Source organism: Coregonus clupeaformis, chromosome 29 (genome assembly GCF_020615455.1).
Source record: "Coregonus clupeaformis isolate EN_2021a chromosome 29, ASM2061545v1, whole genome shotgun sequence".
Lineage (NCBI taxonomy): Eukaryota > Metazoa > Chordata > Actinopteri > Salmoniformes > Salmonidae > Coregonus > Coregonus clupeaformis.
The window spans coordinates 11470515-11487101 of record NC_059220.1 but is presented as its reverse complement, the minus strand read 5'-3'; the positions used below and the strand labels follow the sequence as shown (position 1 = coordinate 11487101).

The 16587-nt window shown below is 42.9% G+C and overlaps 1 protein-coding gene across 2 annotated transcripts in view; it reads right to left on the bottom strand.

Moving 5' to 3' along the window:
- Positions 1-1003: 1003 nt before the first annotated feature.
- Positions 1004-16587, bottom strand: part of LOC121544666 (spectrin beta chain, erythrocytic-like) — a 73618-nt gene continuing 58034 nt past the window's right edge. For both annotated transcript variants that reach the window (XM_041854704.2, XM_041854703.2), the window contains exons 28-41: positions 16359-16526; positions 16069-16199; positions 15103-15307; positions 14178-14401; positions 13792-13942; positions 12187-12431; positions 11345-11483; positions 10992-11076; positions 10372-10568; positions 9996-10145; positions 4352-4635; positions 3886-4059; positions 3740-3782; positions 1004-3127 (exon numbers count right to left, since the gene is read on the bottom strand). In XM_041854704.2, coding sequence (XP_041710638.2) covers positions 2939-3127; positions 3740-3782; positions 3886-4059; positions 4352-4635; positions 9996-10145; positions 10372-10568; positions 10992-11076; positions 11345-11483; positions 12187-12431; positions 13792-13942; positions 14178-14401; positions 15103-15307; positions 16069-16199; positions 16359-16526 — 2385 coding nt within the window. In that variant the 3' untranslated portion in view covers positions 1004-2938. The remainder of the gene's footprint in view (positions 3128-3739; positions 3783-3885; positions 4060-4351; positions 4636-9995; positions 10146-10371; positions 10569-10991; positions 11077-11344; positions 11484-12186; positions 12432-13791; positions 13943-14177; positions 14402-15102; positions 15308-16068; positions 16200-16358; positions 16527-16587) is intronic.

The window sequence follows — 16587 nt, the reverse complement described above, 5'->3', positions numbered from 1 at the left end:
TGTGCCCTTGAGCAAGGCACTTAACCCTAATTGCTCCTGTAAGTCGCTCTGGATAAGAGCGTCTGCTAAATGACAAAAAAAAAAAATAAAAAAAAAATACTTCACCTCAAAGTTATTGCACTCATTTCTATTTGTACTGCAACGTTTTCACCTGAGAGAGGCCTTACTGCCTGTGTCTTGGAAAGGTTTGAGTGGCTGTGTTGTAACAGCCTGGTCCCAAAAACATCTTCTGCCTGTTGGTAATTTAGGCATGGATTCAATCCGTAGCGCCAAAGACCTGCGCTATAGCGAGATACAAATTTAAAGACAATGTTCCCGCGTTCGCTGAGACTGCAATCACGGTAAACACTGCATATGTCGGCTCAATCGGAAATTACTTTTAATTTCAATCTCTCTATAAGGTGGATCTTCCACGCTACGATTGAAGATATCCCTTACTCATCCAGAAATGTCCCATCCATTTCTTCCTTACTTTTTATTAAAATATTTGTACGAACAAAATATGTAAAAGTTTTATGTTCTTGGTCAGTTATGCTCTTGGTCAGTTATTGAGTTCATAGAGACACAAACTGTGTTATCCAAGGCTGGATATTAACCAAACTGACACTTGGACTACCTAGATTTTCATAATATTAGTAGTTTATGCTAGAGCTACTGCTATGTGTCTAGAGTCTGTTGTAATGTAAATTCAGCAACTGCATCTTTTCAGTTAGAATATGTTAAGGAACACAGCTTGCTCTGTCTGGATGATTGTTTAACATCGTTAAGTGCCTTTTATTTAATCATCAGATATTTGTTTCAATCGTTAATTTTCAATTGTTATATTTGTATAATTCATTAAACTCTTCAGTTAAACCTTGGTGTTGAACTTTTAACGTTGTGCCCTTAAACAAGGCACTTAACACTTATGGCTCCAGGGGCGCTGCACTGCTGCTGACCCTATGCTTCACCCAATGTTTGGGGTGTGTGTGTTGCCAGGGGGGAACATACAATAACTACAAACTATAAGTTTATGAGTTTATTTTCAAGTTCACCTCTCAAAACGTATTAGACATTTTCTGTCAACATTTTGTGATATTTTACACAGCTAGTAGAGAGTAGAAAATGCTAATACATACCCCCTACACACACAGAGGACTGGGACATAAGGACAGTGGCTAGCTTAGTATGTGGCCACATGTGAGAGGGGGAAAGTGTAACTGCTGGAGGTATACAGGGAGGAACAGTACAGCCTGTTCATTAAAAGGCGATGTGCAGCAGGTTTGGGGTCAATTCCATTTCAATTCAGGAAGAAAACTGAAAATCCAATTTGGAATTTCATTTTTGACCGAATTGAAATGGAATTGACCCCAACCACTGTGTGCAGTGAGCGTTTACACTGCACATGGTGGTTGGAGGTCAAAGGGGGTTTACCTGCCATGATGCAAAGGAAAAACAAACTACGCAGACAGTGTTGCACTGTCAGTAGTCAAATGTATTAGCATATTTACTAGTATCAATGCAGTTCCATGATATACTGTACATGTATTCTCTGTATTCTATATATTAGGTATAGACTTGGGTGAATTAAAATAATATTTGAGAATGGATTCCCTTTGAAAATATCTTAAGAATTAACTATGAGGGTCTATTTCAAATGAAATCCATTTTTTCTGGTTTTCCCCGTCATAGTACATCTCTACCGGTCTTCAACATTTATTGTACTTCTTTACATTCATTTTGACACATTCTTCCATTATGCATTTTCGTACTGTGTGGGTTTTGGAAAAGCAGTCTAGATTTGATTGACCCACCATTTTGTCCTGGACTTTGACTGACAAAACAAGATATTTTGTCTCATTATCTACTGGTAATTGAAGGTGTTTTGAATGAAACCAAACGAAGTGTGATAGAAGGAATCAATCATATAACTGTGTAAAGTGAAGGATGACTAAGGTAGGCCAAGTTGGTCTAGGTTGAACGTGTAAGAATATCACTATAGCACCATATTAAACAAAAAAACATGATTCATGCATTTTTCTGATATACTGTATATGAATATATATGACATTCGAGATTTGAAACACAAGCGTTAAGCATGAGCTATTTCAAGTTCTCAGAGATGGCCACTGTTCTGGTAAAAGTCATGTTTGAAAGTGATTGCGTTTGTTTGATTGTTTAAGGTAATAGCACGTCAATAACATAATCGTCTTTCAATTGTGCTACTTTTCATTATCTCAGCTAAAACCGTCTATAACTGCCAATTCCAGCAGCATTATTTTACCGTCACAGTGCATAGGACAATTAGTTTGCATACTTGCAGTTGTACTTGCAGTGCATGCAGGTACTCTACTATACAGCACTGTACAATGTCTCACCTTCTTTCAGCCAACACTAGGCCTATCAATTCATGAGTTAAAACAGCATTTACAAAGCTCTTTTAAAAAGCCTAGCTACCCAATCCTGATGATTCTATGATATAAGAGCACCAAATTCAAACAGCACAGTATAACAATTGACAACCATTTTATAGGAATATAAGGCAGATTAATCAACAAAAGTACTCTTATGAGTCATACTGTTTTGTAATACATATCATACAAGCATGCTTTTATCTAAAGCAAAGTTGGGAAACAATTGTAAAAAGGAAAATTATGAATTTTACAAACATTCTTTGGTTGAGTGTGAAAAGAGCATTCCTGTGCTTTTATTTAGCTTTTTTAATTTAGCATATTTAGTCAAAAGGGAAAAAGAAAAAGGTGAACCTTTGCGTTGGTACACTGGCTTTAACACAGGCAGCACAGTGTGCAGAGGTTTCAATCTAAACTACAATATCTCATCTATTTCAAAGTAAAAAATGAAATATTTTAAGATAAAATTATTTCTGATTGTACACTACAACTTCTTCTTCTGCCCAAGACCTGCAATATAGTCAATCAGTCAGTCCATCTGTCCATCCTCACTTTTTCTTGGCAAACCGACTGAAGCCCTTCTTCTCCTTGTCTTTCGCTGGCTCTGGGGTGGTAGAGGAGGAAGGAGGGGGCAGGCTGCGGGCCCGGGCCCCTGCGGACCCTGAGGGTTCTGCCTCTTTCTGTGCCAGGGGCTTCACTGCCTTCTCCATGGCCTGGGTCCAATGCCCCAGCTCCTCCTGAAATAACCATACATTTTGGTTGAATATATTTCAGTGCATTTGGATGTTGGGGTTAAGGTCCCTCCAATATTAACATGCATAATACATTTACAGATGAAATGCATTTACACATACTTCCATGATTTCATTCCAGAGAGAGCAGAACGCTTATATTTCAAATGGTCCAACAGCAATGAGAGCTGTATTTTGATTACTCATTGATTGACTGATATATTATTACATGAATATGTAGAACTGTGTGAAGTCTGATCTTTTGCCACAGTGGTCTTTTGATTGGTCAGACCAGATCCTGTGCCAGTGATTGGGTTGGGGATCTGGGTCGGGCTGCCGTGTCTAGATGCAGCCTATTATCACCAGATGGGATACAGAATGGGTTTGATATTATTTTGTAGGATAATGTAATATTGTATACAGTATGGATATTTTAAATGCATTATAGTGTTGTGGTGTGATTGTTGAACGTATGTTTGGATATTTAATGTATCTTAATGATTCTATTCCAAAGTACAGTACTGCTGTAACTCTGTGATAAGAACCTATGACATTATTGTGTGAGAGAACCAAATAAAATACATATCATAAAAAAAAGGAACTGCGTGAAGAACCCACCTCGTCTTTACACTGGAACAGGTACTCACTACCATCACCCAGCCTGGAAGAGAGACAGCCAGAGGAACACAATTCAGTTAGGATTCAAACGAAAAGCGTGGTAAGAGAGTATCAACTACGTACACTAATTCACTAACGTTCCTCACCTCAGTATGAATACGTGCTTCTTCTTCTTGTAGTTGGTTAGGACCTCCCATATGGCGTTGCAGAGCGACAGAGGGTCCTCTCCGTGGTAGGTGGAGCCGTGGCCGAAGCTCTTGGCGTCCTTATAGACAGACAGCTGACCAGGCTTCAGCACACAGTACAGGTTGTTCCAGGACCTGTGAAATGAGAGGAGCACAGACACACATTTTGATGGAGAAGACCTTAACCAGATACATACGCATCCCAAGCTTACCCAAAACTGTTTGAATTATTTGGAGGTAGTATCATGAACTTGAAATATCCTTTACATCCTACCTACTGTAAGTGGAGTGAGTACCTTCTTTCATTACCCCCAAACTATACAAAATAACTGGCAAAATGTGCTGCCTTAATTCTACACAAATCAACCATTTCAAGCCTAACCGTAGCAACAATAACCATGCTCTGTAAGGTTGTGAGTGTCTCTACCTGTTGGAAGCCTTCTTCCCAGCAGCCTCTAGGTCATGTTTCCGTCCCAGCATGCCCTTCTGCAGCACAGCCTTAGGGCTGAGGGGGTCAGCGGGCAGGGTGGCGGCCCGGGGCTCCCCCTCCCTGGGGGTCTGTCCTGACACAGAGGCATCCAGCAGCTCCAGAGAGCCAGCCTCCTGCAAGCCAGCATCCTGCATCTCAGAGACCATGGGCACCGTAGAGTCACCCGCTGTTCCCTCCAACTGACCCGAACTGGGCTCCACCTCCACTGCTCCAGAGGCAGACTGGGAGGGAGAGATGAAAATTATATATTTACAATCAATTTTAATGTACACATAGGAAATAGATATGGGCCTGGATTCAATCAGATTGAGCATTAACCAGCATTAATCAGCGTTGGCCGACATCCGCATAGCAAATGTTTTGGCAGTGTTGGAGGTGTAACTGCTGTATGAGCTGACATATCAGTGAACGGCTGCTCGTGTGTCACAAACCACTCCCTTCCTTACTATCCCTACTGCGTTAGAAACACAAACCACTCCCTTCCTAACTATCCCTACTGCGTTAGAAACACAAACCACTCCCTTCCTAACTATCCCTACTGCGTTAGAAACACAAACCACTCCCTTCCTAACTATCCCTACTGCGTTAGAAACACAAACCACTCCCTTCCTTACTATCCCTACTGCGTTAGAAACACAAACCACTCCCTTCCTAACTATCCCTACTGCGTTAGAAACACAAACCACTCCCTTCCTTACTATCCCTACTGCGTTAGAAACACAAACCACTCCCTTCCTTACTATCCCTACTGCGTTAGAAACACAAACCACTCCCTTCCTTACTATCCCTACTGCGTTAGAAATTCAAAAACACAGCTAGAAAGTGTTGGCTCTATCTATGTTAGAAATTACCCCTTTCCGTAACACTTTACAATAAGGTTATATTTGTAAAGATTTTATAAAGGGTTTGTAATTACATTATTAACAATGATTTAATCATTTGTAAATGAATTATAAAGCATTAATAAATGGGTTATAACAAATTGGTCAAAATAGTGTGATAGCCAGTCAGTGCTTGCCAAAATAGTGAGCCACTATTTACCTCCAGCTATTAACCATTTATAAATGCCCTTACAAATGCATATAATATTGAACCCTTATTTATCATGATGCAACCTTATTTGAAATGGTTATACCTTTAAACAATAGTTATTTTCTCACTATTGGGTGTGATGCATTGTTACTCTGACCCAAGAAGAGAAATTAATGGTGTTCAGACCAACGCTCAACTCCAATGATGTGTCTTGCCCCACATTTGAAACCCTGATGATGCATTGTTACACTTATTTTTTTCGATGAATGCATCATCTGAAGATCTCAAGCCATATTAATGGTGTGGCTCGCTGGTTTGGGAAAAATTCCTCCGACTTTGTGAGATCTGCCGATCTATGAAACGCGCTTGAAATAAAGACGACCTGGAACGTGGGCAGAATTTTGTGTTGACATTGGCATCATGTGACAGTGCGTCGTGAATAATCAGGATGGACGTCGTTATGAGAGTCAGATAAAAGAGATTGCGCGAAAGAAACGTTGTTCACAGAATACACATTTTGACAGAGGAGAAAGGGTAACTTCTTTATGCAATTTGTTTCACTTTTGGATATAGAAGTATCTAGCTAACGTTTGCTAGCACCTCTGTCATACCTAGCTAGGTAGAAAACTTTAGCTAGCATTAGGTAAAACCTAAAACGTATTTTTGAATATACGTAGAAATTCTGCTAGACGATTTAGCACAAGATAATATTTGGCTAGCTAGTTATATAACCTTCGAACTCAGGTACTGTCTCTAGCTAGATAGCTGGTAACACTAGTGGCAAAGACAGTACAGTAACTGTGCTAGTGATTCTAATTGTATGACTAATTTACTAGCTAGTGTATCACACAAAATCGTGATAACTAGCTAACCCCCTTTAATCTGGGAAAATGCTTAACAAGAAAGAAACCGATGAAGACACAGAAGGGAACCATGAGACACTATGTTGTATTTTAAATAGTTCATCTGTTGTCATGCCCCTACCTTTTTTTAAAGGTATCTGTGACCAACATATGCATATCTGTATTCCCAATCATGTGAAATCCATAGATTAGGGCCTAATTAATTAATTTAAATTGACTGATTTCCTTAGATGAACTGTAACTCAGTAAAAATCTTTGAAATTGTTGCATGTTGCGTTTATATTTTTGTTCAGTATAATAACAAATAAAAAGCTGAAATGTCTTTGTGTCAGTAAGTAAGTTCAAGAGTCAAAATTTGCTTAACAAGTCACATAAGTTGTATGGACTCACTCTGTGTGCAATAATAGTGTTTAACATGCTTTTTGAATGACTACCTCATCTCTGTACTCCACATATAAAATTATCTGTAAGGTCCCTCAGTCGAGCAGTGAATTTCAAACACAGATTCAACCACAAAGACCAGAGAGGTTTTCCATTGCCTCGCAAAGAAGGGCACCTGTTGGTAGAGGGGAGGAAATAAAACAAGCAGACATTGAATATCCCTTTGAGCATGTTGAAGTTATTAATTACACTTTGTATTGTGTACCAATACACCCAGTCACTACAAAGATACAGACGTCCTTCCTAACTCAGTTGCCGGAGAGGAAGGAAACCGCTCACGGATTTCACCATGAGGCAAATGGTGACTTTAAAACAGTTACAGAGTTTAATGACTGTGATAGGAGAAAACTGAGGATGGATCAACAACATTATAGTTACTCCACAATACTAACCTAAATAACAGAGTTTAAAAAAAAAAAGAAGCCTGTACAGAATACAAATATTTGCAATAAGGCACTAAAGTAAAACTGCAAAACATTTGGTAAAGAAATTAACTTTATGTCCTGAATACAAAGTGTTATGTTTGGGGCAAATCCAACAGAACACATCACGGAGTACCACACTTCATATTTTCAAGCATGGTGGTGGCTGCATCATGTTATGGGTATGCTTGTCATCGGCAAGAACTAGGGAGTTTTTTTAGGACAAAAAGAAAAGGAATAGAGCTTAGCTTACCACAGACTAAACCAGGTTTAGTCTGCTTTCCAACAGACACTGGGAGACAAATACACCTTTCAGCAGGACAATAACCTAAAACACAAGCCCAAGAGTGTGCAAAGCTGTCATCAAGGCAAAGGGTGGCTATTTGAAGAATCTCAAATCTCAAATATATTTTGATTTGTTTAACACTTTTTTAAGTTACTACATAATTCCATATGTGTTATTTCATAGTTTTAATGTCTTCACTATTATTCTACAATGTAAAAAATTTTACTAATAAAGAAAAACCCTTGAATGAGTAGGTGTGTCCAAACTTTTGACAGGTACTGTACATGTGGGTAAATCATTTATAGATTATTTGAGAGTTCAGTCAGAGTTTAGACATACTTATAGGCAGTATTGGGTCCTCAGATCCTCAAAAAGTTCTACATCTGCAACATTGCGAGCATCCTGACTGGTTGCATCACCGACTGGTATGGCAACTGCTCGGCATCCGACCGCAAGGCGCTACAGAGGGTAGTGCGTACGGCACAGTACATCGCTGGGGACAATCTTCCTGGCATCCAGGACCTCTATATCAGGCTGTGTCAGAGGAAGGCCCTAAAAATTGTCAAAGACTCCAGCCACCCAAGTCATAGACTTCTCTCTGCTACCACACAGCAAGTCTAGGTCTAAAAGGCTCCTTAACAGCTTCTACCCCCAAGCCATAAGACTGCTGAACAGTTAATCAAATGGCTACCCGGACAATTTGGATTAACCCCCTTTTTTACGCTGCTGCTACTCGCTGTTTATTATCTATGCATAGTCACTTTACCCCTACCTACATTTACACATTACCACAATTACCTCAACTAACCCGTACCCCCCCCCGCACATTGACTCGGTACCCTTTCCCCCCTGTATATAGCCTCGTTATTGTTATTTTATTGTGTTACTTTTTTTTAAACGTTAGTTTATTTAGCAAATATTTTCTTACTCTGCATTGTTGTTTAAGGGTTTGTAAGTAAGCATTTCATAGTAAGGTCTACCCCTGTGGTATTCGGTGTGTGTGACAAATACAATTTGATTTGATTTGACTACATACATGAGAGAAGATTCAACACTTTGTTAAACATGTTCAGTCAATTAATGGTGGATATGAAGACCAAAACATTAAACGTTGTGAGAGGATACCCCTTACAACGGTATTACGGTTACCATTTCACACCAGAGTGTTAACCATACTTGGACTATCACAGAGAAGTGGTAAGTGTGTTGATATAATCTGGTAAGGGGTAACATGTTAGGAATGATGATTGAATAATGTCCTGGATGTAAATTTGCCCAGGGCATTAGGGTTTCAAAGGTGTGTCAAGACCCATCATGAAAACCAACCTCTTCTGTTCCTGGGACAGAGTACCAATGCATCACACCCAAATGTGAGAAAATAACTATTGTTCAACTGTGCAACTCTTGAAAAGAAGGTTGCATGATGATACATAAGGGTTAATCTTATAAGCATGTATACGTGCATTTATAAATGGTTAATAACTGGAGGTAAATATTGGCTCACTATTTGGCAAACACTGACCAGTTATTGCACTATTTTGACCAATGCGATTTAACCGTTTATTAATGGTTTTCAAATGTGTTTACAAATGATTTTACAAATTGTTAGTAACGTAATTATAACCCCTTTATTAACCCTTTAAAAATTGAACCTTTGAAACAGAGAGCAAAAGATAGGGGAACTCATGGACAGATAGAAAATGATAGGGGAACTCATGGACAGAGAGCAAATGATAGGGGAACTCATGGACAAGAGAGAAAATGATAGGGGAACTCATGGACAGAGAGAAAATGATAGGGAAACTCATGGACAGAGAGAAAATGATAGGGGAACTCATGGACAGAGAGAAAATGATAGGGGAACTCATGGACAGAGAGAAAATGATAGGGGAACTCATGGACAGAGAGAAAATGATAGGGGAACTCATGGACAAGAGAGAAAATGATAGGGGAACTCATGGACAGATAGAAAATGATAGGGGAACTCATGGACAGAGAGAAAATGATAGGGGAACTCATGGACAGAGAGAAAATGATAGGGGAACTCATGGACAGAGAGAAAATGATAGGGGAACTCATGGACAGAGAGAAAATGATAGGGGAACTCATGGACAGAGAGAAAATGATAGGGGAACTCATGGACAGAGAGAAAATGATAGGGGAACTCATGGGCAGAGAGAAAATGATAGGGGAACTCATGGACAGAGAGAAAATGATAGGGGAACTCATGGACAGAGAGAAAATGATAGGGGAACTCATGGACAGAGAGAAAATGATAGGGGAACTCATGGACAGAGAGAAAATGATAGGGGAACTCATGGACAGAGAGAAAGTGATAGGGGAACTCATGGACAGAGAGAAAATGATAGGGGAACTCATGGACAGAGAGAAAATTATAGGGGAACTCATGGACAGAGAGAAAATGATAGGGGAACTCATGGACAGAGAGAAAAAGATAGGGGAACTCATGGACAGAGAGCAGAATGGATATGGTCAGTGAGGGTCATTTCGTCAGTACACATTAGCTCGGTACTAACCAGTGTCTGCTCCTCGATGGTGTAGAGCTGGGAGGAGTCCTCTGCAAACCCTGTGTCTTCTCTCCTGCTCTCCATCTGTGAACGCTGCTGCTCCTCTGTTACAAACTGCTGCATCTCCTGCTGCTGTTTCCTCAACTCTAACAGCTCCAACTGAGAGAGAGAGAGAGAGAGAGAGAGAGAGAGAGAGAATGTGAGAACTAACTTTCACCCACAAACAGAGGTAATGGATAGACACACACATACTGTATACTGTACTTGTTTATATGGAAAATGGTGACATCAGAAAAAACTGCCAAATGGGGACGAAGCTTTACACAGATCACAGACACACAAACACACACAAATACACACATAGACAATCCTTTCCACCACATACTGTAGTAAGTCTCTCCAGGGCTGAGAAGCGCTCCTCCCAGGTAGCGGTGGACTTCTCGAAGGCTTCGTGTCTCTTCAGTAGTTTCTCCACCTCGTCTACAGTCTGTCCCAGGTCCTTACTGGCCACGTACGGCTCTTGAGCCACCAGCCACGCCTCCGCCACTGAGGCATCCCGCGCAAACTGGCACACCTCCAACACTGACAAGACAAGACAAATGTGTAAGTATGCTATTTGGACCCAGGTCTGGTGATTTTGTGTGGAAGGAAAGAAAAAGGGAATGTAGTTGTTGTTGTTGTCATTGTGGTTGTTGTCATTGTGGTTGTTGTTGTTGTCATTGTGGTTGTTGTTCTCATTGTGGTTGTTGTTGTTGTTGTTGTTGTCGTCATTGTGGTTGTTGTAATTTTTGTTGTTGTTGTTGTCATTGTGGTTGTTGTTGTCATTGTGGTTGTTGTTGTTGTTGTTGTCATTGTGGTTGCTGTTGTCATTGTGGTTGTTGTTGTTGTCATTGTGGTTGTTGTCATTGTGGTTGTTGTCATTGTGGTTGTTGTCATTGTGGTTGTTGTTGTTGTTGTCATTGTGGTTGTGGTTGTTGTCATTGTGGTTGTTGTTGTTGTACTCACAGAGCCTGAGCCAGTCCCATCGGTCGTCCCACTTGGTCATCATCTCTTTCTTCCTCTCCATCAGCTGGATCAGTTTCTCCTTGATCTGAGGAAGAAACGAGGATGACAGCAACATGGATGGTCAGATGAACTCAGTTTTTGCAGGAGGTAGTCACAAGAAAAGGAAAAAGTCACATACTGTATCTGAAATCATTTAAATGTGGCCCCAGGCTCTTTCCCAATTCATCTTTCCTTGATTCCTTGCATACTCTCTCCTCGCCTCCTTCTCAAAACACATTGGAGGAGGTCTGAGGGAAGGCAAAGGCGAGGAGATAGGACGTACAGAATTGATATAGAGCCCTGGTGTTCCTCACCTCAGCAGAGTCTTTGTGTTTACGTGCCAGCAGAGCCTTGCCGTGCTCCACACAGTCAGAGAACTTTGGTCCACGCTGGTCGATCTCAGACCTGATCCCCTGGTGGTACTTCATCAGCAGCTCTACTGATGACACATCCCTGAGGAGAGAGAGGTAGAAACAACCTGTTATCATCTAACTTTATCTCTCCATCCTCTATCTCTCCATCCTCTATCTCTCCATCCTCTATCTCTCCATCCTCTATCTCTCCATCCTCTCTCTCTCCCCATCCTCTCTCTCTCCCCATCCTCTCTCTCTCCCCATCCTCTCTCTCTCCCCATCCTCTCTCTCTCCATCCTCTATCTCTCCATCCTCTATCTCTCCATCTCTCCATCCTCTCTCTCTCCATCCTCTCTCTCTCCATCCTCTCTCTCTCTCCATCCTCTCTCTCTCCATCCTGTCTCTCTCCATCTCTATCTCTCCATCATGTCACCCAATAGCAGCTCTATTGATGACATGTCCCTGGGGAGAGGTAGAAAGGTTCTCATCTAACTTTTTCACTTTATCTCTCCATCCCCTCACCCTTCCATTCTCTCTCCATCCCCTCACCCTTCCATTCTCTCTCCTTCCCTCACCCCTCCATATCGCCTGTCCACTCTCCTCCGTTTCCTGTTGTGTAGTCATGAAGATGCTTTTCTATGCATATCTTCAGTACGAGTGGGAATTAAACCCACAACTCTGGTGTTGCCAACACCTGGCTCCAACCAACGGAGACATGGGACCCCCTTTCCTCCCCCCAGAACCAAGTCTTGCGTGCACTAGCTAGCTAGAATTTATGTCAACAGTCCGTCACAAGAGATTACCGTGGTTTCTCCTGTGTCTCTATTTGCTGTATGATGTTCTCCATCCAGGACATCAGGTATCGGACCATGGTGAAGAAGCGGAACTTGTCAGCTGTCTCTTCCAGGCGTTTCCTGCGGCCGTCGCAGGCGTCCAGTAGAGCCTTCCAGGCCTCTACCACCTCCTTCTCCTGGGCCTGGATCTCTGTAGCCTGGTCCCCAGCATACTGGGCGTGCAGACGGGCCGCTGTCTCCTGGAACTGCTGCACCTGGTGGAGGAGGGAGGTGGAGGTGGTTTTTCTACATCTCCATTTTTTTTTACTGTATCTCTATGCTGGTGACAGAGAGAGAAACCTCGATGTAGAAGACTTTCATGCCCTCTAAGCTAGATGCCGTTCTTTTCTTAATGGCCCTTTGAGCCGGATTAGAACGACTCCAATCACAACTGGGGTTCAGTGACATTGCAATGTGTTGCTACAGGGAGCCCTGCATGCCATACACAAACAAATGCTGTCTTTAGCTACACAGATAAATTATTAAACTGTATTAGTTATTTAAATACTTGGATGGCTCACAACTTCCTCCAGCTATATCAATACAAGACTGAGGTAATTATTGTTGGAGCCAAATCACAGAGAGAGAATCTGGCCGCACATTTTATTTAATGGCCAATAAAGGTAAAACACCAGTTAAAAACATAGCTGTCATTTTAGATTCTGAACTCAATTTTGAATCATACATTAGGAATGTGACCCAAATCGCTTTTTACCACCTGAGGAACATTGCCAAGGTGCGGGCGGCCCTTGTCTCTCAGGCTGATACAGAGGGACTCATCCATGCTTTTATTAGAAGCAGGCTTGACTACTGTAATGCTCTCCTGTCTGGTCTACCCAAGAAAGCCATTGGTCAACTGCAAAACATACAGAATGCTGCAGCACGGGTACTGACCAAGACCAGACGGAGAGCACACATTACACCGGTTTTAAGGTCTCTGCACTGGCTGCCTGTGAGTTTTAGAATTCATTTTAAGATTCTTCTATTGGTTTTTAAATCAATCCACGATTGTGCACTCCAATACATCTCAGACATGCTTTTAAGTTATGTACCCATCAGGTCCCTCATTGTCCTCTGGCACTGCCCTTTCAACTATCCCAAAGCCTCGGACCAAGATGCATGGAGAGGCAGCCTTTAGTTATTATGCCTCTGGAATAACCTGCCAGAGAGGCCTGAAGGGGGCCGAAACTGTGGACATATTTAAAAGAGATCTTAAAACAAACCTTTTTAGCTTTGCTTTTCCTTAGGGTGCTTTTTAGTCGTTCAGTTTTTATTGTTGCTGTTTTGTTTTTTATCCTCTTATGTTTGTTGTGTAGTAAATATTGCCGTTTTTATTTTCATTGTTTTTTATTAGTTTTATCCTGATGCACACTGCATTGCATTTCATGTCTGAAATGTGCTGTATAAATAAAACTTGATTTGATTACTCACCTTGATATAACTTGAACTGTACATGGCTGTACACCATCGCCATCTCTAAAGTCAGCATAATATCTCTTAGTCTTAATGCTGCCTCATCTGTAGACCTCTCAACCAAACTCCAGGCCAAACAGGCAGTAGGGGGTTATGGTGTACCTGTTTTCCCAGGGCACTGATGTCCCTCTCGAAGGCGGCATGCATGCGGTGGAAGGTATCTGCCTTGCTGAAGTCTTCTCCTAGGTCAGCAGGAATCTCATTTCGTTTCTCCTGGATTTGAGCCACCAGCTCCTTCCCATCATCGAAGTACCTGAGAACCACCAGGATATTCTGTTACAGTTGACCCCTCAGAGCACACGGTAGTTTACTAATATAATCTACTTTAATCTGTCAGAAGTCAGATATTAAACATCGAGGAACAATGAAATGTCTAAAATGTCTGAAAAGTTTTTTGTGTTTGTCTTGTTTTGGAGCCTAGGCATACAAAGCCAAAGACAGTTAGTGGCATTAATTAACCATTTGCCATCTTTAGTGTGCAGACTCACTTGAGCAGGTCGTAGGAGGCCTGTAGGAGCTGAGCGCGGGTGTCTATGAGTTCCAGCAGGTCAGCCCAGCTCTCGTTGATGCTGTCCCTCCACTCTGCCATGGCAGCAGCCTCTGTGTGGCCCGCCTTGATCAGCTCGTCTATCGTCTGGTTCACACAGTCCACTCGTTCCTGCCCCACCGTCCCTGTCTCCCGGGCAAAGTCACGGAACTTGTCCCTCAGGATCTGGACGGTTTTTATTTGGAGAGGTAAATGGAAAATAAAATTATTTTCAAAATGTGAAGATAATAAAGCAATTATTAGAGCGTGGATATACTCCATAAGAACACTGAACATTACAGAGACAACTAATACAAGGTGGGACTTCACATTCGTGCTTGGACCATTCTCTATCCCTTCAGCCACCTACAACTTTCCATTTATTTGTTACTTTTCCCCCAGCTTCAGGACCCCTGGGAAGCTCATTGAAGCCCTCCAGAGGTCCCTCCCTCCCTCCCTCCCTCCCTCCCTCCCTCCTCCCTCCCTCCCTCCCTCCCTCCCTCCCTCCCCACTGTAACATGATCCAGGTCCTGTTCCATCTCCTGTGAGGACGCCACCACATCCCTCCCTCCCTCCCTCCCTCCCTCCCTCCCTCCCTCCCTCCCTCCCTCCCTCCCTCCCTCCCATCCCCTCCCTCCCTCCCTCCTCCCTCCCTCCCTCCCTCCCTCCCTCCTCCCTCCCTCCCTCCCTCCCTCCTCACTGTAACATGGTCCAGGTCCTGTCCCATCTCCTGTGAGGACGCCACCACATCCCTCCCTCCCATCCTCTCCCTCCCTCCCTCCCTCCCTCCCTCCCTCCCTCCCTCCCTCCCTCCCTCCCTCCCATCCTCTCCCATCCTCTCCCTCCCTCCCTCCCTCCTCCCTCCCATCCTCTCCCTCCCTCCTCACTGTAACATGGTCCAGGTCCTGTCCCATCTCCTGTGAGGACGCCACTATGTCCCTCTCAGCAATCCATTGCTCCAGATCCTCCACCTCTCGGCTCAGCAGGAAGTGATGATAGACATGGTCCAGCTTCCTCCTACGGTCCTCTGCCAAGTCCTTCAGACCAGCATACTGCTTATCCACCTGGCCCTGACGACGGATTATAGATTCACTATGGGGAGAGAGAGGGAGAGAGAGGGAGAGAGAGAGGGAGAGAGAGAGAGAGAGAGAGAGAGAGAGAGAGAGAGAGAGAGAGAGAGAGAGAGAGAGAGAGAGAGAGAGAGAGAGAGAGAGAGAGAGAGAGAGAGAGAGAGAGAGAGAGAGAGAGAGAGAGAGAGAGAGAGAGAGAGAGAGAGAGAGAGAGAGAGAGAGAGAGAGAGAGAGAGAGAGAGAGAGAGAGAGAGAGAGAGAGAGAGAGAGAGAGAGAGAGAGAGAGAGAGAGAGTGAGAGGGAAAGAGAAAGAGAAAGAGAAAGAGAAAGAGAGAATGAGAGAGCGAGAGAGAGAGGAGTGAGAGGGAGAGAAAGAGAGGGGAGAGAGAGGGAGAAAGAGAGAGAGAAAGAGAGAGAGAGCGAGAGAGAGAGGAGAGAGAGAGAGAGCGAGAGAGATAGAGATAATTGAATTGAGATCGGGAGACAGAGAGGAGAAAGAGAGAGTGACTGACAAGATGACATACCATCATCATGCATCGTGACTTACTGTTTTATAGCTATCTGATCTTTGTATGGTTAGAGACACAATCATAACCACACCCCTCACACTCAAATATACTGGTACATAGTGAGGAACAAGAGACCAATTTAAAAAAATGATGAATACCCACAGTTATTCAACATAGTATTGAATACTCTGAGGCCTACAGAGAAGGTTGTGATAGCTACACCTGTAGTACACAAGGTAAGATGACTGAACCCTGGTGTCTGGGTTCCACTCACCCATCAGGGTGGTCTTCGTTCAGCATCTTCTGAGCGCGGTCAGACAGCTTCTGGATGGAGTCTGAGTAGTCATCTACAGCCTGCTTCATTATCAGGTGACGCTTCAACATCAACATGGCACTCTGCTCATCCTGGGGAGTGGTGGCGAACAAATGAACACTTTAAAGTCACAACCTGTAATTTGTTTTTCAGCCAAACAGCATCCCCACCACTTGGTTGGGAAATGAAACCACTCTCAAATTAATCAATGGAGCTACCTGATAATTCTAAACCTCTTTTGTGAATAGTACCTTGGCCTTGTCATCAGTAATCATGTAGAGTTCCTGCTCTCCTATCCAGGCCTCTGCCTCGTCAGCATCGTTGTAATACTGCTGGGCCAGGTTAGATCCATTCAGCCAGTCTCTCCTCTTAGCCATCTCCTCCTGTAGCCTGGCCCACACCTCCTTCAGCTCCTTCACCTGGAATCAGAGCAACACATAGGTTTTCTATAGCCCTTTACAAAGACGCTTTACAATATAG